At 44.8% G+C, this 24,283-nt stretch overlaps 1 protein-coding gene across 5 annotated transcripts in view; it reads right to left on the bottom strand.

Moving 5' to 3' along the window:
* LOC144114473 (golgin subfamily A member 2-like) overlaps positions 1 to 24,283 on the bottom strand; it is a 98,998-nt gene that overhangs the window by 26,704 nt on the left and 48,011 nt on the right. For 3 of the 5 annotated variants that reach the window (XM_077648224.1, XM_077648225.1, XM_077648226.1), the window contains 6 exons: positions 24,083 to 24,167; positions 18,694 to 18,776; positions 17,768 to 17,986; positions 16,194 to 16,307; positions 10,483 to 10,632; positions 4,927 to 5,040 (listed from right to left, as the gene is read on the bottom strand). In XM_077648224.1, coding sequence (XP_077504350.1) covers positions 4,927 to 5,040; positions 10,483 to 10,632; positions 16,194 to 16,307; positions 17,768 to 17,986; positions 18,694 to 18,776; positions 24,083 to 24,167 — 765 coding nt within the window. Of the gene's footprint in view, positions 1 to 4,926; positions 5,041 to 10,473; positions 10,633 to 16,193; positions 16,308 to 17,767; positions 17,987 to 18,693; positions 18,777 to 24,082; positions 24,168 to 24,283 lie in introns of all 5 variants that reach the window. The other 2 variants (XM_077648222.1, XM_077648223.1) reach the window with 1 other exon arrangement.

The raw sequence follows: 24,283 nt of genomic DNA, 5'->3' as shown, positions 1-24,283 counted from the left end.
CGTCTTGAATGGCCTCCACGCTCCCCATCCAGTAACTGTTTAGGGCTCTCTTCACGAGGAAACAGGAAAAAATCGCATAGGGAGAGATCAGGCGAGTATGGCGGATGGGGAAGTACAGTAATGCTGTGCTTGGCGAGAAATTTTGTCACGCTGAGAGCAGTGTGCGGCCTTGCGTTATCATGGAGAAGGCTCCATTGTCCAGATGCCCATAAGTCAGGGTGACGGCGTCGCAGTGCATCACGCGTGTGTTGGAGCACGCGGATATAAAACTCCCGATTCACCGCTGCCCTTGTGGGACGAACTCATGATGTATGACACCTATGGCATTGAAAAAAACTATCAGCATTGTCTTTGTTTTGGTCTTCTGTCGCCACACCTTTCTCAACGCCGGAGAGCTTGTGGACTGCCATTTGGCGCTGTGCCTCTTTATTTGAGGATCGTATTGAAAACACCATGTTTCGTCTTCAGCAATGATGCTGTCGACGAATGCAGCATCCTTCTCTGCCTCAGAGAGCAAATCAGCCCTCACTGATGCCCGCGTGTCCTTCTGGCCCTGTGTGAGGGAGTGTGGCACAAGTCTGGCATTCAGCTTTCGTTTCCCCAAGTTCTCACACAAAATTTGGTGGCATGTTGTCTTACTAATGTCGAGAGCATCTGATAGCATGCGGACTGTAATGGTGCGGTCTTGCTGTACAAATCCCTGATCCGAGCCATGTTGTTTTAATTCTGTGAGGTTGAAGGGCGCCTCTGCCTTGTGTCGTCTTCCACCGAACCGATGTTCTCCACGAAACGAACATCATGTCGTTGCCATAAGCGTCACGAAGGAGCTCATACATCTGTGTGGCTGTCTTTCCAAGCTTCACATAGAATTTTATGTTTACATGCCGTTTGAGGTAGGCGTCCACCTCTCCACATTCACTCACAGCAGAATGCGCAGACAATCAGCGACAACGTATTTTTCTACATGTAGTGCCGTCTAGCAGCTGCCACAGCGATTAACGTAAATAGCTCAAGCAAGCCCGAAAAGATGGCGAAACACATAGTTGTTTTGGGGAATTATTTCTAGAGAAGAAAATAAATCAATCTCGAAACTTTACGGACAAAGGTTGTATTATGAAGACATGGAAGCCTATTCACGTTGATCGGCCTCCGCCTCAATGCATATCCTGCTTGTGCATTTTTAAGAGAAGTGGGCAGGGGGTCTAAAACACATGCCAAAACTTAGCTGAACCAAAGGTGGCTCACATATATGGCATACAATACACCATGAAAGTCCGTATTGTGACGTTCATTATTATTAGTACATATACAGCAAACTTCACGACATAAGAAACAAATGCCGCGTGACAGTATTGTTCGTTGTAAGTAAGTAGGTTTCAACAGTTCTCAACATTTGGAACGGTGATGAGAATTAAGGTTATCTCCGCCTCAATAGCCAGCTAAACTCAAAAGCAGTGAGTTAGGAGCGGTTCGATGTAATTTTCCTAGTTTTTATCAGGATGGCGCAGCGTATCTGGTTTGGCGCAGTTGGCGCAAGGGTGGCGTCACTGTACATTTGGTGGTACCTAGCAGCAATAACAAATATTGTCTTTTTTGACACTCGGAACCATTATTAAAAACATGCATTACTCCAGTAAAGCCACAGGCACCACAAGAGAACAACCATTCCTCTTCAATTCCATGGGTTTCACTGCACTCCCTGAATGAAAGTGGGTGTCATTTTCTTTTTTGTCATTCAACAAAGACTAGCTATGTTACCACTGCCAACATAAACAGCCAAAGTAATCTGACCAACAATCACTATTGATGTTTCTTATTGTTATTAATAAAATTTAAAATGTACACATGTATTCCATGAAAAAAGTAAGTTAAGCAGGCCAAATGCCATCCTTCTGCTTCTGCCACTGTCAAAAGACATAGTCATGCTCAGCTCGCTTTTATTTTGACCAACTTGCCATTACATGTGATACCCAGTTCATGGTTTTTCTTGCGTTGGACAGTTGGACTGAATTAAAAGAGGAAGCAGTAATATAACTGCTGCTTTATCTTTTTAATTCACTCCAACTCTTTTGCTAGCTCGCCCCAGAAGCCAAAATAATTGTGAGTAAGCAAACAGCTACAGTAGAGCCAAAACATGGGTGTAGCAAAGTGAAACTGCGGTCTTATTCCGCCTTCCATAGTAAAGATATTTTTAATAAAGAAACAGTTATAGTGAAGAGCACTTGGCCATGGCAACATAGTCACTTTCAAAAATACACGGCCTCATGGCTCCGGTGGCAGGAGCAGCTGCAGGGCTGCAACGTGGCACTGCTACCTCCGTCGGGCGCTCTCTGCAGGTGTGCACTAAGTGACAACAAACTTCGGCCTCACTCTTGTACAAGCACGTAAAGCGCTTGATAAATTTCATGTGTGGTGCTCATCTGTTTCGCCACTGACGCTCACTATGACGCCACTGACGCGCGCCGTGGAGGGCGCACGGCGTGGACGCGTTGAAATTCACAAAAAATGAGCCAGGACAAAAGGCAGAGTGCTGTAGCTCTGTCACGCTATAGCTTGAAGCTTAGGGCCGCGTAGTGTCAAGCCGCCACTAACCAAGTGGTGCCGACCTGTTTTTATTTTTCTGATGCCAGCTTTGTCTTTCTGGTTGCTATAAACGTGCGGTTTACTTACTATTAGTGTTTAACAAGCGCCCACTGCACCTCACTGTGCATATATTTGAACGTATAATATGTAGAACATGAAGACCAGGAAAGCAACTGCAAATTACCGGAGGTGTTCAGGAACATCGCGCGAGTAATGTAAAAGACTGCACTTTTATTCCAATTTTATTTCAATCTCATTCCAATTCTATTCAAATCATATTCTATTCCTTTGTGTTGGGAATGGTATGTAGCGTTTAAACATCGGATATCATTTTGAGGCAGTTTCCTTGTTACCAGAATTAGCATGCGACATCAAGAAATTATGTCATTTTTTAGATAATAGACACTTTCCTTATGTTTTTAGATGTACCCGAAGGCTTTTAATAGAATAAAGGTGCCGTGCGGAGACAGAGAAGACAGCTGTCTTAGTGATAGTGACAGCGTTTCATACTAAAATCCTACTCTTCAGGTAAGTACTGCTGATTAGGACAGCATCACTTTGGGAAAATCTGAAATTGAACTCCTAGCTGCAGTCTGGCCATTGATGATGAGATGAAGACAAAAGGAAGATAAAATTACGAAGAGAAAAATGCCTCCGTTGATGGAGATGTGAGAATCTTAAAATAATACGATAACTGTGGCATTACGCTCCCCAGAACATTTAATAGTTCTGTGCAAATAAAACAATACAGGAGGTATGCAGAGGTATCCTCCACAGTGAGCGTCCATGCCCAAGCAGATGAATACTAACACTCGCAATTTATCAAGTCTCTTTCATCTCCGCTTTCCTAGTCTTGATGTTCTCTAAAATAACGTGGAGATATATGCACCATGGTGTGTAGCAGGCGCTTGTTAAAACGTCAACGTAAAAAATATAAACCGCGCTTTTTCTGCAACCGGAGATACATAGTGGCAATCAAAAAAGAAACGCAAGGCTTCATCACTTCACAGAGTGGTGGCTTGACGCTATGTGGCACTACAGCACAACCGAAGGCCACGCAAAGCAACTGCATCTGGCTCTGGCACATTTTTTGGGTGCCTCAACGCATGCGCTGTGTGCCATACGCCTCCTACAGCGTGTAAAGAGGCGCAAGGAACCATGCGCCCTCCTTTGTAGCGAGCATTCGCGCCGACACAGACGAACGCTTCACATGAAATTTATCACGCGTTTTACTCGCCCGCGTGCGAGTGAGGGCGTAGTCTGTCGTATCTCGGTGCACCCTCGCAGCGAGCGCCTGACAGATGTAGCAGCACCGCGATGCGGACCCGCAGCCGCTCCTGCTGCTGGAGCCATGGGCCAAGCGTTTTCGAAAACGACTGTACTTCCTGTGGAATAATGACATTGCTGCACACGCGCAGGCCATGAGGAAAAGCGTACAGCGCGCACGAAAAGAAAGAATAGCTAGCTAGCTAGTTAGCTATGAAAGCAGAAAGAAGACGGCTGGGTTGCTGAGAATCGGAAGGCACAAATGAGTAGTGAGAGTAAAGAAAGATAAAATAAAAGTGAAGGGAGGCAGTACTGGGTAGCACGAAGCACAAAACAACAGCGGTGGCAAGAAGCAGAAACATGGTGGTACTGCATGGGTGGTTTTGCTGCGCTTGAGTGTTGCACGCATCTAAACCACTTCCTCTTAAACGACACTGAGGATGTGCAAAACAGTGCCATGTTCATGCAAAGCTTTCGTTTTTGACATGGACTCAAACTGTGGCCACATTGTGGCCACATTAGTTACCCAAGGCTTGAAAATAAGATATCAAGTGTGATACCCGAAAATAAATTAATACATAACGGGATGTAGAGCACAATGGAAGGTATTTAAGTATTCCTTTCCTGAACCAACGCTGTGTGCTTAGTAACAGTAGCCAAATTACCAGACAGCATCCTCATAGCCATGCCACCACCAGCAACTGATATAGTAAAGATCTTTGTCAGTCTGAGCAACTCTACTAAAAGAGGTACTACTTATTACAGTGCAGTTTTCAAGTGACTTACATAATCTCAAACCAAGTTACTAATTATTTACTAGGTGCAGGCGAATTCAATGTTTCAAATGCCTTGCACATCATTCCAAAGAAGAATGAAAAAAAAAAGGCATTTCTATTCCTTCAAATATTAGCTCTACATACAAAATCATTGATCCAGTACATACTGCAACATGTGTTCACTTTAAGTGGAAATGTCATAAGTGAGCTAACCACCAGGAGAACGAGTCTCTAATAAGACACTCTAAAGATCTGATTTTCATAGCAAGTGGGAAAGAAACTAGCACGTAGGTGAACTTACCAAGTCGTGAACTTTGCTGGAATCCTTTTCCTGTACATCAACAGCAATCTGCGCCTTCTCAGCTAATGCTTTTCGCAGGTCAGAATTCTGTGTCACCAAGGCATTTGTTCTTGCCTAGAACAACACAGATGAGAGATGCTTGAGTAAAACAAGTTTTGGGGCTAGTTGGTAACTTTCTTGACTCATAACAGCAGCCTCATAAACACAAGAGAAGAAACACACAAACACATGGACAAACAAATGCTGCACTCACAAGTGGTTTTATTGGGAACACATTTTGTGTAAATGAAGGCTCTATGCGTATGCGCACTACAGAGAGGATAAAAACAACCACGTGCCACAGTAACGTCAGAAACACATCTTATCTTATTGCCGCGAAAAGGTCGAACCCAGAAGTATACACAAAAATCGAAGCATCAATAATAAAGCAATCCGTGTGTTTGCGTGTTTCTCCTCTTGTGTTCGTGCTCTTCGCTGCCATTATGGGTCATGGGATGATGTAAGTACATTCATGGTACTCTTTTTTTCACTTGAACTCATTAACTAGTTATGACGGCACACAGATGAAGTTTGTAGATCCTGGATAATATGGTTGGTTGCTCTTGAGCCAGAAGAATAAACAAACACCAAACCAAAGAAACCACAGCTTGTCTGAGAATTGCACCTGTACAGTACAGGATTCCCTTTGAACATGGCACTCATGCTCTCTCATATGACAAAAATAAAACTTATTTAGAATACACAAAAACCCTTGAAGTGTTTGACAATATATTCAGCAGTGCTGAACTACATATCCTAGCAGCCATACCAAATTCTGTGAGCACTCACTGACAGCATGCTTTCCTAGACACCTTTACCAAGACATGCATGGAACATGACCATCAGTGCAGAAAGTTCTTGATTGACTAACAAAGAGAAACAGCTCAACATGACCTAAAATTCCTTGGCATCACTGTGGATACTCAACCCATAGCTCCAGACCTGAAAAGGATGGCAGCAATCTGGGACCTGCCTGTTCCAAAAGCCATCACAGATATTTTCTACCAGTTAAGCCTCATAACCAACAGCAACAGTGCAAAACATAGGACAGTAGAAAAGGGTGACAAACACTGTGACACATGTCAAGCAGCTCTTGTTGCACTGCTCCAAAGCAAGTGCAGCTGCTGGAGCATTGCGGAACAGGAGCTCTGGCTCTAACCCAACCTTTGCACTGCATGTCCCAACAAGCACGCAAGACCAGGGTGTCTTGCATGTCAGAGACAGTGCTTTTGTAGATGTGTGAGAATATTCTAAATTTTCAAATAGCGAATCGAATATGTATCCCCCTATTCGATTCGCTGACCAAATTAAATTAGTGCATGTTTAAATGTACTATTCAAAATGAATCGAATATGTTCTTAAATTTTCAAATACTTGGCACAGAGTTTTCTTCACCACTGTTTCAAAATTAGGGTTCACTCCAACCCCGTACAGCATGCTGTCATGACTGGTCTCCGCGGGAACAAGGATTCAGCACTGCAACGTCCCACTCGTGTGGTGGCATTCATAGTGCTCATACATGTCCTCCAAGATTGGACGATGCGGCAGTCCTCGGACAGTTCTTGCAAACCGTGCCTTCAAGCCCAACTTAGGATGACATGCCTCATTTGTATACCTCTCCCCTCTCACCTACTGAAAAGTCATAACTAGCGTTATGGCAACAACGCTTACCCACATGACATAGCGACCACAGAGTTAATGTACTGACTTAGTATTGCTTACCCTTGAATGGTGATCAGTGTTGCGCCTTTAGAGATCTACGGCTTTGAACTCCATGAGTTACAGCACCATCGCTAGCGCTTCGTGTTTTGCATGAATACTCATTTTATACGAATATTCATGCAAGTAGTGAATACTCCTACCAATATTTGATTCGTATTCGTATGGCCTAAGCAGATTCCTTTTTGTAGTGCCTGGCTCAAAGAAGAGAGATCCCTTTGTCTGCCTCAGAAAAGAACATGATGCACACCTCCTGCGCTAAGCTGTTAGCTCAGCAATGCCAAGGAAACACATACTCAGGACTCAACTTGACAAGACAATACATGACACACCAACCTTGGCCATGGTAGCTTATGCAGTTGAGGTCTTCCTGGAAGCTTTTACTCGTATGCCACAAAGCCACACATTTGTATAATGCTTGTATTTGTTGTACACACCAAGGAGACGTGCCTGTTGCATTGCCTTTATTCCTAGAACTGTCTCCACTTCATTAGTAAGTCGAGAAGTTTACCACAGTGTCCCTTGTGAACTACGGAGCGAGGATGAGTTACTTGCTACTTTAGGCCTTACCTAGCTAGCTCTAGGTCCCACTTAGCCATGCACTGAAAAAAAGATGAAATTGAATCGCTGTTCCTATCTGTGGACTAAGCCTAACATGACTCAGCAGTACCGAACTGCACCTCATTTGACAAGTGCAAGTCATTACCACTGAGCAACATAACACTCAGTCTACGGATGTAAACAGCCATGTGGTACAAAGGATCTATGCTCCTACTACGGTTCAAGCAAATTTGGACAAACCTCTTGCAGCTTTACTACATTACTGCATTCTTCATATGAAAATGTTGTAAAACCCTTCAGAAAAGATAGGCAGGAAAGGCAGAACTCTGCTCAAAAGGCTACCTGCAGCGTTCCAAATTTCTGTCACCATTAATAGACCAACTCTGCATTGTCCAAAATAATGACGACTCCTCCTATAGTGCTGCAACAAAAACTGACAAAGTAACATCCATGTGTCATTAAATGTAAAAAAAATACTTATTGGTGCCACAAATGACATTTTTTTTTTTTTAAGGATTTGTATCCTCGAGCCAACCACTCTCAGACATGTCGGAGCTTCCCTGCAAGTGGACACATAGAGTAGAAAAAAAAAAAAACAATTGTTGAACCAGGTTCTACAATTCAAACTCAATTCAATATTCAAAAATGGTCATTCTGACTTTGCACAGTCTTACAGCTTTCGTCAAATCACCAGCAGCCTTTGTGTGTGAAGTTAATGAGGTCAAATGCATGTGTGAACTGCCAAAAGGGAACAAAAATTGGAGGGGGGCACTTAAGCTCTGCCTTCGGGTATGACACGATAGCTTAATGGGTTAATGCCCATGTGTGCAGAATTGGTCGTTCTCTACTTAACATTCATAGGTCTCTGGCAGCCCTCATGCCACTCCTGGCAAAATGGTGCAGCAGTTAAGCGATGTAGTACCACTGCCCTGCGATGGCAGGTGCTGCCACCAGTGGGGGCTAGTGCACCCAGATTGCTATTGCTGAGTAACCTCTAGTGACCAATCAATAATTTAACTGCCACGATCGGCAGGTTGTGATGACGCCGCAAGGTCACGTCACCTTGTGGCCCCCCCAGCCTCCTAGATTGCTTCTCTAGAGATTTTTCATGGATTTTTCGCTCACTGTCAACGATGCCGACGCCGGATTCTGTGACAGGAGCTCCTTAACACTATCGCATTAAAATTCGGCAGAAACACTTAAGATTGCTACCTGTGGAAATGTGAAAGCATTACTGTCCCTGAGTGCACTGTTTACGTGTAAATTTGTACATGCATTAAAAGTTCTTTCCTACGAGTTTATGTGTTCGCATATTGGTTGTGCACCAGACCGCAAACATTTGGACCATCTCGCTGCATGGCAATGAGGTGACGCCATCATGAACACCACCCAAAAGCATGCGCGGCACCACCTGGAACGCTGTACAACGAACAGTTGCATCACAATTTTGATATGAAAGTCCGGGAAGGCATGAAATTAAAGGCGTATATGTCATCAAATCAAGCCCCTGCCACATGCTGGCCTCCAACTTGACTATCACATGTAATCTGCATTTTAACCTCGATAAGCAAAGTTGAAGGGGCCCGGCAATTACTTCATTATAACCCGTGCTGGCCGAGCTTCCAAGGACAAGCGTCATTCCTTTGTTATATCCATTATTTCGTTGCAGACCGTTTTGTTTTGTTATAACGAGGTTCGACTGCCCGTTGTGTCACAAGACGAAGCAGGCAGGGCAAAATTTTTTCTTTAGCCCAATCTAACCTCTGTATCTCCGAGAATTCGTAAGACACCATCCGGAACGCTGTACAACAAACGGTGGCATCACAATTTCAGTACAAATGTTGGGAAAACTAGCACCACATGGAGGTTGGCCAGTGGGGAGTATATATATACAGACGAACAACATGTATAGGATTGTGTGAAGTGGCGGTGTTCGGCTTGCTGTGTGCATCATACGGCCGCTCGATGTCATAGCCCTATTCTTCTTGCCATCGCTTGGATATTCTGTACCATCTGCGAGCACGCACACATGCATGCACACGCAGGTGTGTGTGCCACCACCAGCTTTTCTCGTAATGGGAATGGTAACGCTTTTGCATTAAAAACCATGTTTGGCTATGCTGGTTTGTAGTGTGTTAACAAAGACCGTGCTCAGCTTCATGTGGGCACATGCAGATATAAGCTTGCAGGCTCCAAAACAACTTGAGTGAGCCAGCGCACCGACAATCACATCTGACTAGTGCAACCTCAAGAGATCCTTGGGCCTGTGCTACCCAATGTGATCCCAGGGGGCTACTACGCTGGCCTATGCTAGTTTCCATCATCCACACAACACTCTTTCTCTAGCTGCAGCACCCCTCTAAAGCTCCTCCACAGCGTTTTCTGTCGACCAGGCTAGGTAGCGCCAACCTCTCCTCCCCCTTGGCACTTCCTCCTCACATAGCTGTCCAGCTTCCCATCTTGAATGGAAGTGCTGCTGTTTCCTGTTCTCAAAGCGAGTCTATTGCAGCGGCATTACTCCTGCAACGTCCCTCCTCTGTCACATCTCAAGCTTCCCAATGGACCTAACTGCCTAAGGCCGCCTCTCTAAGCTGCAAAGTATGCATGAACACTTGCGATCTCCACGTCGAGTCTCACCTGACCAGCTATGCCCACAGTCACATGCAGTTTAGTGGCCATACAAGAGAGCTGTCCATACCTGATTACCAGGCTGCAGGCCTATCGTCACTCAACATGGACAACGAGGCTATTGGCATTAGGAACCTCTTCATAATAATCCTGTGCTGCTGGCCACCAGATATGATCCCACAGAAATGCGTTGGCAGCATTTCACACGAGTGTATAGAAGTGTGTACAGCAGTTCTAGTCAGCCAGCTTCACCTCATTTTTATTTAGCCATACAACTGACAGCCATTCAACTGAGCACAAACCCCTACACACTACAAATGAAGAAGGCAGACAACTTACCTCAACAGGAAGCACAGCGCAACTGCCTGCATTTCTATGAAATGATTACCAGTGCGACTACACAGTGGGGCTACTGTTAATTTGAGCTTGAACATAAATTTCCTGACTACTACTTCAGAGCCCTTCACTAATATAGCAATGCATCCTCAAGTATTCTTCAGAGACAGCAGATACGTTTGATGTGATCATTAGCCAGGAAAATCAAAATATTCTGTTACAGTGAGTTTCTGCAACTTTCAGTGACATGCTGCAAACACTTACACAGCATACCTGAGCCTGGGCAAGCTCCTGCTGCAGTATCTCAGTGAGTTGGCACTGAGCCTGGTAGTGGCGCACACGGTCAGCCAGCTGACTCTGCTGATAGTGCTCCCGACTTGACAACTGCTCCAGGCCTTGCACCTGACCCTCCTTGGAAGCAAGCTGCCAGTCAAAAAAGGCATGCACCACCATGTTAGACTTTGTGCATATATTATGAAAACATAGAGGCAGCAACAAAGATGCTCTGTTTCAGACTTCATACACACACAACCAGAGCCAAGAGATGTGCAGACAAAAGGCCATTACTCATGCTAGCAATGCAGTTCCTGGACAGCACATAGCAACAGCATTCAAGAAATGCAGGGTATGAAGAAAATTAGATAACAGACCTAGATCAAAGGTTCTCAAACTGGGTTCCACGGGCTACATTTATGAGTTCTCCAAGCACCACATTGGCATGTCCCTTTTTTCTGGTATACTTCTGGCAGGTGTGTGCAAAGCAGACATAGCACCTGCACCGTTAAAACTAATTTCAGAGCACTAGCTCTTCTTACCTCGTTCCTCAGTTTTGTGCAGTCGGCGTCAGTTCTGACCATAGCACAGACCTTAGCAGCATGCTAAGATGCTGCACATCAGTACCGGCGTGTTTATGTTTTGACAGGAGCGTCGCCAATGGTGGCTCGCCCGGCGAACTTGGCAGCGTGCCAAGACATTGCTGTGCCCAGGTGCACCAGTACACGTATGTTTAGAAAGCCAGCAAGATGGTGTGGAAGATTATGGTGCACAAGGCGACGCATGTCAAGCGGAATCGTGGCCATGCCAACTGTAAGCATGGGCCACCGAGCTAGCTGCGCCCAGCCGCGGCAAAAAAAGAAAATGTGCACGTCTCAGCGAGCGTTTTTCTGGACAATTCGATGGCGTCGGAGCCACTAGGGCAAGTTTTGCTGCCGGTGAACCCATTTGCGCTGTAAAGCCAGTATATTTGTCGAAATTAGAAAAACAAAATGCCGACACTGCACTGATGCTGAAGTGAGAAAAAGCAGGTACCCAATGGAACGGCAATGGAACAGCAGATACCCAATGTGATTCTGTGCCAGTTGAGTGCGCGAATGCAGGGGAACATTTGTCGTAGTTTTCTATGTTTTTGTCTTGAAGCGAGAGGTCTAACCGTGAGCGGGAGATGGGCATTGAATAAAAAACTTTGCTGTTTCCTGAAGGCAATAAAACAAACAAATACTTACAAAAGTGAACAGAACAACAAAAAAAAAACACAGAGGATCCATTCACAAGCAACACTGACCAATTGGACACTTGTGATGACAGTGTGATGGAAGGGGTAGGGGGGGGGGGGGGGGGGGGGGAGGGAGGGGGGGTGTTTTGTCACATGCTGAAGGCTGCTGGGTTCCTTGAAGCAAAAAAAGTTTAAGAGCTTCTAACCTAGATCAATGCACCACAAGCACAGCTTGATTAAGGTCAGAAATGCACACCTGGTTTTAAACAGGCGATGAGCTATATTCACTCCCGGGCCGATACAATATAGAGATTCCATTTCTATTCCACTTTTTCGTTAATTATTATCCGAGTGTGCCTGGCAAATGCACTTCAATCTAATCCTATCTTTCTTTTACATTCTGTCTCATGGTCCTGATAGGTATGGTATGTGGGATCCAATGTTCCAAAGGTGCACATTGGCTACAAAAGACGCCATAGAACACTCCAGAATAGTTTTTAGAATTTGCGATCCTTTGAAGGGACCCTGAGAACAAATCCATCCAATCTTTGTTCTCAGTAAAAATTGATTATATGGCTTTTTCTGGGCATATTGACATTTGCATGGCAGCAAAAGATGCACTTATTGCTGAGAAAATTGCCTTTAAAAATTTTCTTGCCACTTGATTCAGGCTCGTGAAATCAACACCAAAAAGGAATCTGTGATTACTGTTATGAGGTGAATGGCAATGTAGCCTAGCTTTAGGGATCCACAAAAAAAAAAAAAAAACAGTGTCAATGCACCAAATTTTACTTGCAAAATCGGCCAGTGGTGGTGACACCTGTGCTTTATTATTTGGCCTTCTATAGATTAAAAAGGCTCCAATTCCAGTAAAAGTAGAGTCTTTGTTGTTCTCTTTAAGGGGCAGATCCAGTTTCAAACACCTTAGCCTGCAAATGTGGTTCGTGTTACTGTGGTCACACGAGGATTGTTCTCACTGCGAGTTCAAGTTCATATGCTCTACCAATGTGTCCTCACAGATGTACAGGTTCAACTGCCCCTTCTGTAAGTCCTTCAATTGAAGTTCACTTTAGAGTGCCCCTGCGACACAGTGTAGGAATATATTTAGGTGCTGACACTGACCGCCCGCCGCAACAAACAGCGCGCACAGATTGTGTTCGCGCTCTAGTACATGCGGCGATTGCAGCGGCGTAGGGGCACCGTGGATAAGTGGCCAATCTCTCGCAGAACAGCGGGCATGGGTAAGCGGCATGCCTGGCATTCGGTGCCGTTTCAAGCTGTATTTGTGTTTTGTGCTGCCAGAGAACATCTCAATGCGTGCATGTTAGGTTCCCTGCTTCTACGTTGCAGAGGGCACCATGCACGAACAAGTTCTGCTGAAACTAGGGTTTTATGTTGCGGTTTGCTACCTCCCGCGAGGATTGTTGCGCAAGCTACCATGGCGGTATGTTCCGAGCTCGTGGGTGGTCACTGCAGGCTATGCACCTGGCGGCTGTGATGTGTTGGTTGTTGTTCCGGCACGCCTAAGAAGCCTTGTCGGATCCACAAGCTGACATGATGAGATTATGGTCAATGCGTACTTTGTATCCAACTGCAGTTTGGGCTAGCCGCCTTGCACTGATTGAATGCCACTTTTTAAAGCTCCTTTGGTGCATGCCCACACAAACCTGTTTGAATTGGTTTCAAGGGGTTTAAAAGAGACTCAGGCTATGAGGACACCATAGGGGAGGGCTACGGATAATTTCGACCACCTGGGGTTCTGTAACGTGCACTGATAGCGCACGGTACATGGGGTTCTACCATTTTGCCTCCATCGAAATACTACCACCGCGGCCGGGATTGAACCTGTGTCTTTCGGGCCAGCAGCCAAGCACAATAACCACTGAGCCACCACGGCGGCTTTGCCTGGACCTGTGGCGCAGGATAATCCCCAGAGCAGATAGGGTATCGCAACCGAGAGATCATGCCTGTTACGTAGTTAATAATTCGGCACTGAGTGGATGCTTGTTTCTGAGAAGTCTATGAAGTCATCGTCCAAAGAGACAGACGCAGTGATTGTCAGAACTGCTGCTCCGGTCTGGCCTCCTGGCTACCCGAAATTTTGCCCATCAAGCTGAGAATAAATGTGTTCTGTGCCTAATCTTGTGAATACACGAAATCACATCCCCCAGCACGGCTTTGTTGTACTGTATTTGCTTGCTGCACAGAATCGCTATTCAGGCCGCAGTTGATTAATAAATGAGAATTGCGCTGACATCGCAAAGCACACGGGCGCCTTTTGCATTTCGACTTCATCAAAACGCAGTTACCACAGCTGGGATTGAGCCCGCATCTTCCGGCACAGCAACCGAGCGCTCTGACCACTAAGCTATCCCTGGTTCAAAACTATGGAGATCACGATGTCAGCAAACGAAACAATTTGTGTTACTAATGGCGGTCTGCACTCTCCGTAGTCTATGTGTATCACTCTTGACTTTCTGAAGAACCTGCTACATAGGCACACTAGATGCGAGAAAGCATGGTAGCGCAGCAAATATCGGTCTGTGACCTCATGGCCTCCAACAGTTTGCCTGCGCTGTGCATTTTGGTGCCACAGCACATGGTGGTATAAAAGGCAGAAAATACACCGGCTAAGTTTATAACAAATATGCAGATGCATAATTTACACACGACTTTTGAAATATCGGTGAAGCATTTTGTGGCAGAACATTATTAAGGGCAACATAGCCACTTGAGCAGGCACATTGCAATTCTTCAATACTGTCATCCACCGAGTTCAGTTTACAGCCTCATGCATTTTATCTTTTCATGTGCATGCCGGCCTAGCTTTCATTGAGGTTGTCAGCCACTCAGCATCGTCAGTCTCGGCATAAAAGATGAGTTCGGTGGAAGGAACATTAGGGCCATTTTCGCAAATCATTTTCGCGTCATTTTCATGTCTCGCAAAGTGAGACAGCCGGAAAAACCAGACTTGCCCAGGACTGCAGTGATACTCTGAAGTTTTCTCTTTGAATGAAGGATCACTTACAGCAGTGTTGAACCTGTACGTCTGTTGAGACACGCAGTTTAGAGTGTACGAGCTTGAGCTGAACTCTTCACTTTGCAGTGAAACATGAACCACCTTTGCAGGCTGAGTGTTTGAAACTGGGTTTGCCCCCGAAAAGGCACAGCAAGGTTCACCCTGCTTCATCCAAGCGCACACACCTGAGGAAGCCGGGCGTCGGGTCGCGGGTGGCTTTCACCCATTTTTATCGGTAGGTGTCCAGCGGTGGGTTTCGAACCAACTAGCTCCAGCAGCTGAAGCGGGTGCCCAGACCACTAGGCCACGACTACGGTAAAATGCACTGCACAACCACTAAAATGTCACAAACACCGCCACTGAAGCATCACACTGATGGTCTCCTACTGCTCCTGGCACTTGCGCATATAGAGTAGGAGTTCTGCTACCGAGCACGAGAGTGCGGGGCCAATTCTCGTCTTCGGAGACAGTATTTGTGATGCAGGCGAAATGCGCAAATGACTGAGATTTCTGTGCATATCAAAAACCCACTGCCACACTTAAACAAGAACACAAACACACCGCGGCACTGAACGATCCCGCAATAGCTGCATTATGACCACTACAGCTCAGCGACTAGACAATCCTTTGTTGCGTGGCGGCATCTCTCCGCATTCAAGAGACACACAAGGAGCAGCGAACAAGGTCTGGTCACGCCGCCGGGGGCAGTGTCAGCACCTAAATATGTTCTTACACCTTGCCCTGCAGTCATGGGCATGTCCGTATTCATCCGGCTATCTGATTTTGTAAGAAAAAAAAAAAGGGCCGCAAGTGGGCTTTACTACATGAGGCAGCTTTAAGTTGTTTGACGGAGGAACGAATCACTGACCCCTCAACACAGTGGTTTGGTCCAAGAGCCTTTTCTATTCACCTCAGCAGGTTTATCCACCTCATCATGAGCTAAATTTAGGACACGGTATGCACAATCATCAAAAGCTAAGCGCCTAAAGACTAGAAACACAAGGCCATCAAGGCACTATAAAAAAAAACTCTCTCTACGATACAAGGCAGGTCACCCGTTCTCTCTATGCACAAGTAACCTTCAAAACAGCATGTGTACCAGCACATTAGTCACTGGCTGTAAGCACTACTTGCACTTCCAGCGCACAGCAATAGCAGTTTGTATGTTCCCCCCAAAGCTTTTGACTGTGGTGACCAATACCTATTTGGATCACCACAAGAATGCTGAAAGTACTACAGAGTGATACTTGAAACAACAAAGATAAATGTCAACATGTTTTCTTCTGAACACTGAAAACAAAATTTGGACAGTTCACAAAGAGTTACTAAACTGCTATTGATATATTTTGCCCCTAGGCAGTATGTTTGACTGATGCATTTCTTTTTTCACCTGTAAGCCGCAACCCCATAAAAAACACACTGACCATGCTTTTTACTTTAACTACAGTGACCCACTGGGAACAAGTCTGTCACCTGATCTCTTAACTCGCGTAGTTCCTCCTCCTGCTGTCCCAAACGCTCTCCAAGCTCCTTGGTGACATGCTGTTCCTTCTGAAGTTGCTCAGTTAGCTCCAGCTTGTCATTGCTCTAGTAGAGGAAAAAGTGCAGCATTTTCATTGGACTAATAAATGCACTGACAATAATGATGCAAAAATAACACAGTAACATACACATCGAATTCAATGTCAAGTTATTTGCTTTAACCAACCATGCAACTCAAAGTACTTTGTGGTGGTTGTCTCAAGGTGGGAGAAGAAAACAGCAGAAAAGAGGCATCGATATTTTATAAATAGCTGATATGCAGAAGCACTGTTGTAGTTAAAAACACAGTCCATGCCAGCTCAATGTTACCAACACTGCCTTGCTTGATAAATGTCAAACTAAATATTTTTAGCATCCTCTCACAGTAAATATTTTATATATTCCTTGACAATACTTCTCATCTTGAAATGGAGTGGAAGCCATGAGCATGGGGCAATGGCTTTTACAAGCGTGCTGTTCATATGTGCTTTAGCATCCTCTCACAGTAAATATTTTATATATTCCTTGACAATACTTCTCATCTTGAAATGGAGTGGAAGCCATGAGCATGGGGCAATGGCTTTTACAAGCGTGCTGTTCATATGTGCTTTAGCATCCTCTCACAGTAAATATTTTATATATTCCTTGACAATACTTCTCATCTTGAAATGGAGTGGAAGCCATGAGCATGGGGCAATGGCTTTTACAAGCGTGCTGTTCATATGTGCTTGCAGGCCAGCCACACAACTGTAGAAGCCATTACCTTGTGCTCATAGCTTTCACTCTACAACAAGAAATTGTCAGATGGGGGCGACAATAATTTATCAAGAATACACTAGCTTGAATGGAGGCAGGTCCGAGGCAGATAAGTGATTTCTTGAATTTAAAAATTCTGTCTGTTACACGAATTGACAGCACCTATACAAAACAATTCTGTGCATCACACAGCACGTTATAACATGTACAAGCGGATTCAAAAGTGAACACAACAAGGTGCTACGATCTAACTGCATTTCTCCAAGATATAATGAGAATGTACATGTGCAGTATGGTGTGCACAACTGTAGCATTAAAACGTTCAAACATGCCTGCAATGTGCCAGCTAACTGCTGCAAGGTCATGCACTGCGGGGCACTTTGTTTTAGGAACTGTGCTCCATTTACCTTCCATGCCCACTTGCACAAAGGAAGACAGAACAGTATGGTGAAACCTGCAAGCAACTTGAATGCCCTTTGTCGCACTTTAGGAATACATTTGGGAAACAAAAAAAAATCCCTCATATGCAGGATGGCACACACCTTGACTACATACAGGAAGCAAACACCCATCCTTAATGCACTACAAAAAGAACACTACCACCTCTGGCAGATGGTAAATGCAAATCACAAAAGACACAAAGAAGTAGCCTGCATAGCAATGACAATGATATTCATAGTAGCTCCTGCTCAGCACAAATGTAATCTCTCAGTAACTCACAGTGGGTTATTCCAATCCACTAGCAAGTTTGGTGCCAACAAAGGACTCACCAATTTCACAAAGACGTCCTGCATCTCCTCCAGCTGCCGCTTCAGCTCACGGTTTTGGGACAAAGCACGACTGGCGGCCACCTTTTCACTTTGGATAGCCTCCAGGAGCCGGCTGCTTTCTACGTGATCCTCACGCAGCCGCTCCAACGCTGCTGCCAACTCCTCAGCCTGGGCCTCACGTTCTGCGAGCAAGTCACTCAGCTGCCGGTTGTCAGTGGCCTGTAAATGTAATGCACTGGTCAACTGGGCAGTTTAAGTAGCAAACACAATTGTTTGCCAAGTCTCCACGAGAGAAGAAAAAAGCCTCCAACCTCACACGATAACTGTCTTCAAGCCAGAAACATAAGCTGACATGTACCATAACCACTGCTAGCCTGGTAAAAGGTTCCTGCATGGTATTTCCTCTGCGGTTGCAGTGGCATACTGCCATGAAATAGAGCTTCCAAGCAGAGGTGATGCTAAGCTGCAATGCACCTATCCTCTTATGCCTATGCTCTTTACTCTCTATATGGCACTTCTAGCCATACGTGGAAAAGGGTAATCCCTGGTTTTATAATACAGCCAACTTCATTAGTGTTGAAGTCTACAAAAATGCAGACAAAATGCTAGCAATGCAAATAAACAAAAGAAATAGAGAACAATAGAGAAACAACCATCAAATGAGAATTTAGGCTCTTATAAAAACAAATCTAATTTAAAAATTTACACACCTGTAGGTCACATAGGTCACATGACACTGTTCATGATCCCAAAAAGTGCAAATAAAATGTGCTGACTGCAACAAACTTTAACCCATATTACAGCAGTGCCCTTTTTAGAACAAAAAACACACTTTTCCACCTCAGTCAAGAGAATGGCCCATGCAATCAGAACAGACTGCTCACATAGCCCTAAGTTCCAAAACAAGCAGGGCATGCAAACATCACCTGCGTTTCACACGTGGCCTTCAGGGATGCTAGCTCTTGCTCACACTGCTCAACCTTCGCCTTATACTCGGGGTCCTCGCAAACTGAAAAAGAGAGATTTCAAATATTTAGCAAGAAAACTTTGTAATTAAAAAATACAAAGACCATCAAATATGTAAAAATATGTACAAAACATAGAAAAAAATACATTTAACGCACCATCTTATCTACCACACAACTGTACACCTCTTTTTATAATTATTTCTTAAGAGTATGGCAAGCCCTACTATAGCCGCATCAGCTGCCACTTTGTGTGTCACTGTAACCAAGTCCTGAAACGTCAGTAACCTGCCAAACGCAACAGGCTTTAAAGGTGAAGCCAGCTTTTCTGGCAGTTGGCAATCAGCACTTTAGTAGAATTCAGCAGGCTGAACCACAGTGCCAGTGCAAAACCCTGTGTCACTTGTGAAAGCTTCAATGTTCAGGTATGCACCAATTACAAGGACGCATACCAACGTGTAAAAGTATCTGCACAGATATATTGTAACTGCACATGGCAGAATGCAGAAATATGACTGCATGACAATTTCCAATGACTTCCATTCTTGTCCCTGCACCGTTATTAATCACAAACCCTCTGCCAGCATGACACACAACGCCACTCGGTTTAAGCAAGCAGTTTAAGTAAGCTTCATTTTTAAGGGGTGATCTAGATAAAATTGACCAAAAAGTGATTTTCTGACAACGGAAAAAGAAAAAATCGCGGAACGGTTATGAGTGTGTAACACAAATGTCTGGGCATTAGTTGTGGTGTGACAGCAAAGAATTTTTATATTATTCTGACCTAAACTACAAGGCTCCCCTTTAAAGCTCGAACACATATAAAGCAACACATGTCACCTTGTGCACCGTGCCCTTTCCACACAGTGTCACTGGCTTTATCATATATAGAGTGCCATTGCCAGCCACAGCAGCATCCTGGCTTGCTTCCATGTTTGCCGAGTGAGCCACCACCGCTGCTGGTAAGTGGCAGAAAACACGACACGCGGTACCGCTGCTCCACTCTCCCGATCAAATACAGAAATCACAGTGCGACCCCCTGTACTATATTGTAATTTTGTTGTAATTTGCTGTTGTAATATGTTGTAATTTCCTCTGTAAGTTCTTGCCATGCCAAAGCAATATGCGCAATGCAAGTTTTTCAGGAATGAGGGAAGGGTGTGCACCTACCCTTTCTACCTACTTCCTAATGCCTACAAAAATACATGAAGACACATCTGCTCCTCAGGGTGAAAGAAAAAAAAACGCGATCAAGTAACTGGTGGGGAAGGTAAAAAACCATTGCAGAAGGACACACAATTTTCCTTCTGGACCTGCATCAATGCCAGCTCAGATCCTCATTCACCTTTAGCCGTGGACACAAGATGCATCTCTTGATGAAAAACAGAAAGACAAGCCTCCTTCCTGACCATGCGTCACAGAATAAACACTCCTCTGCTTTGTGCCATTGTTTTAGAGCATTAATTCTACTGGTCACGTTTCGAGCCTCCGAGTTGTGCTGATTCCACGAATAGAATCCATGATGGCGGCCTCCATAGCAACGACATTGTATCCCAGTGGTTGCTATGGTAACCGAGGTGGTTACATAATTGAATAAAATAATAACAGGCGGCAGAGTGATGCCCGGGCACCACAACTCAAAACTAAACTATGTCGATCCGGTATGTATATATCTGTCTGGCAGGCATCAAAGTAGGGCCACTTGGTCCTGACATTCGTGTAAAATTTGTGGACCATTTGTTGCAGAATGTTCCAGATGGTGTCACATGATTCAGCGTTTCGTGTAGCATAAACTTACTAGTTAAGTTAAAGTCTAGCTCGCTGCAGGGATTCGAACCGGTGACCTATGTAAGGTGTGTTAATGCTTGATACTGGATTGCTGCCTCAGCGTCTGCTAATTTTTTTCATTTATGTCGGCAGAATAAAATTTCATAACGGGCATTGCTGTTTGCTTATTTCGCCAAGATTACTGTGGCTGCAATTTGCATCGCACTGGTGCACTATTTCACCTGAAGTGGAGGCACATGCAGGCATATAAGGAACAACTGCACGCAACTGGTACAGAACTATATTTTCTGCTGTTATATGCTTGCTTTTCAAAGCATTTTCAACATGCTCACTCATGATGCGTTAACTGTCTTCTCTTAAAAATACTACACACGAGTCGTCCAGGACAAGCATTATGATTTAGGTGTTAAAATTAAATTAAGGGAAATATTTAAATTTTCTAATCCAAATCGAATACGAATATAAAGAAGAAATGCCTTTGCATATCAAATCAAATATCTGTCTGGGACAAAAAAAATTCTCAAAATAGGCGAACGTTCTTTCCCTTATTTTTTTCCTAATAGTGCAATGTCTTTGCACCCAAAATAAACAAACCTACAGTGACTCAGCACCATACAATAGAAAACATGACATGCACAGATATGTATGCTGCTTGATTAGACAGCATAACAGTATGTAACCTGTGGTGCGACCATGTAAAATAAGGAACAAAATGAAATTCATGAATTGACACAACTGGCAGCTCATGATGGGCGAAACCTCACAGTTCTGACCTAACGAGCCAAAGGAAATACCCTAACTGTTAGAAGTGCAGTTTTAGCGTGCTAAAAGAGCAATTTGGACTAAACAAGCAGAACGCACATTGGGGTTAGAACAGCGAGAATGTTTCTAAAAAATAAAATAAAAAGAAAGGACTAACGACGAGCCAGTCCATGTCTGGAAGCGGCGTGCAGCTGGGTTTGGACAGCTGGCGAACGTGCGACTGATAGCCCCTGTCACTGCGAGCCAGCGGCAAAGCTGAGAAACCGAAAATCAGTGACCAGCCTATCTTATGGCCTAGCAACAGGGGCCCTCTGATAGTGCGAGGGTTGGGATCCCACCGGCCGCATCTGGTTGCTTTTGCTTCTGCTTTTATTAATCTCCGAATGTTGAAAAACTACAAATTAAAAAAAAAATAAAAGAAGACATCCCCTATTAGCCTTGGTTTCGGTGCCTGTTGGCTTCAGTCATGTATGTCACAATGAGCACCTCTTTCCATTCCTTTGTCTGCTGAATAGTTTAACGAGGGCATCGAATCTGGCAGTCGATATACTATAGGTAGCATAAAAGGGTCCTCGCACAGATTCCGCCCTCACCGCTTGACCATGTTTCTACGTGGCACTTGCGGTAATACAGAACGTACTACGTCTGCCGCTATGGATAAGGATGGCACAGGTGAACACTCTCAGGGTTCAGTTAGAAAACACATAAATACCCCCGAAAGCAGCAGATTGGACAGCTGTCGCCGTAGCTCAGTTGGTAGAGCACCGGACGCGAAATTCGGAGGTCGTGGGTTCGGATCCCTTGAATATTCATGTTTATTAATAGCAGCAAATAATGAAAGAGATTATGGGTCAGAATGGAGAGAACTCTTAACTGTCATAGCATTCATGCCCGCACAGCAGGCAAGCAGAAGGAGTTTTCACATCAGTGACATGAGGAGATCAGTGTCACTGATGCACTCTTTAATATTTTTTGTGGTTCAGGGCAGCCCACAGAGTGAAAATACTGCACGTAGTAGCACCTACAATGATTTTTGTAAAGTCGGTGTTGGGTTACAACTAGGCAATGTGTGAATATTCGATAATTTCGAATTTTGGTCGAACAGTAAAGCATTCAATATTTGATTCGATCTGAACGTTTGGCATATTCGAAACCTCGAAGTGTTCGTCTCAAGTGAATAACGCTTCTGGAACTCTTGCTGCGTGTGGTTTCAGTTCAGCGCACCTCCTCCGGGATGGCACCAAGGGTTGCGCGCAACCAAAGCCCCAACTCCACGCCACATACCCGTGCTTCAGCATACAAGCGGGAACACAGGCATGTGGTTCGGAGCTGGGGCTTCGGTTGCACGCACTGAATGGTCCCGACGGGGCAGTGTGCAAACAGCTGGCCAGTGCCTGGCGCCTTGTGGCGTCCCTCTTGGCAATCTGCACATGTGCAGTGGCTCCTCGTGGAAGAAGATCGCGCTCTGCTGAATCTCTATTCTGAGGACACGCAGCTTCCTTGAGTCTGAGGTGACCGCAGCTGCAAGAGCTGCTTTTCTCCGCATGAAATTTTGTATCTAAGCATTCAGTGGGCTTTCCCATAAATGTGCCAAACCTCCCAAATCCGCCTCCCCCTTTAAACTCAGTAACTTCCTGGGAAAACCCTTTTTACACGTTTTGCTAGAAAACACCTAACTGAACGGACTTCCTGGCTACACCCCTTGAGGGAGTGGGTGTTAACGGGGGTGTGACACTAGGAAGAGTTGCAAAGGCAACACGAAGAGAACGAGAGCCATGGGTGTGGGTTTTAAGTACCGTATTTACGAGCATAATTTCCGCACTTTTTATTCAGAAATTAGGGTTCCAAGAAGGGGGTGCGCAAATTACGCGGGGATTTCGCAAGCCCGACTTAAAAAGCTCCACAAAGGTCATAACGCGCAATATAGGTATAGTGTATATTGCTGCGTATACGTCAGCACCCGGACCCGCACCCCACGCTGGCCGCCCCCAGAAAAAAATGAAAAAAAGTTCACTCTAATTGAAAGCCCGCGTTCCGAGTGGCGATGCCCTGGCCGTTCCGAGTGGCGATGCCGCTGATGCCGCCGCGATTGTAACAGCGGCCCCTGACACCACCATGAACGCCCAGTGCACGAAAGATTCAAAAAGCCTTCCAAACAAACACGCGGAATAGCCGAATGCTACTGGGTAGAGCCATAGGGTAGAAACCGCGTGCATGATGGTGGTCTAGCGCAACGCGGTGCATAAAATATGCAAGTAAAAAATTTTTTTTTTTGTAAACCCGGGTGATAAGTTCAGGGTGCGCAAATTATGCTAGCGCGCAAATTATGCGCATAAATACGGTATGTAACAAGCTATGGAAGGATCATTCTCGCTGTGACAGTTCGAAACGGGAGGTCAGCCAGCTTGTTCTCATCACATTACATGTTGAAAAGCCTGCTTGCAAAATTTCACATAAGGTCCAAGCCTAGCAATGTCCGAATGTGATCGTGTGGGCCGATCACATTCTACAGAGAAGGAAGCAAAGAGGATGCATTTGTAATGTAACTCAATATTTGGATAATTTTTCCAGATATTGTGGTTTTGCCACAGTCAGATTTATCAAAGTCGGTACAGTATTTGATCACTAGCAAATATTTGGTACTTTCAAAGATTCGAAAAAATTTTTTAATGTCCATTACTCAAATCGAATATGAACCGAATGCAATTCATATTCGTATTCGGAAGTTCCAATATCGCACACACCAAGTAAAAATACAAAGTGAGAACTTTACAAGAACTCCACAAATGATGTCACCTACCTTGCACAGCAGGAGGCACTGGTTTGTCAAGCAATTGCTGTAGCTTCTTCTCAAGACTTTCTTTGATTTCTGACATTTCTGCCAACTTGAAAAACGAAATAATGAACATTTTAGAAAAGCCTGTGTAAGCTATAATTGGGTCACAGCTTAAAAACCAGACTTGAATGACTCATGACAAAGGCTGTGGAAGGAGCAGATCAG

This window comes from Amblyomma americanum, chromosome 1, assembly GCF_052857255.1.
Source record: "Amblyomma americanum isolate KBUSLIRL-KWMA chromosome 1, ASM5285725v1, whole genome shotgun sequence".
Classification (NCBI taxonomy): Eukaryota; Metazoa; Arthropoda; class Arachnida; order Ixodida; family Ixodidae; genus Amblyomma; species Amblyomma americanum.
This window is presented reverse-complemented; position numbering and strand designations above follow the sequence as displayed.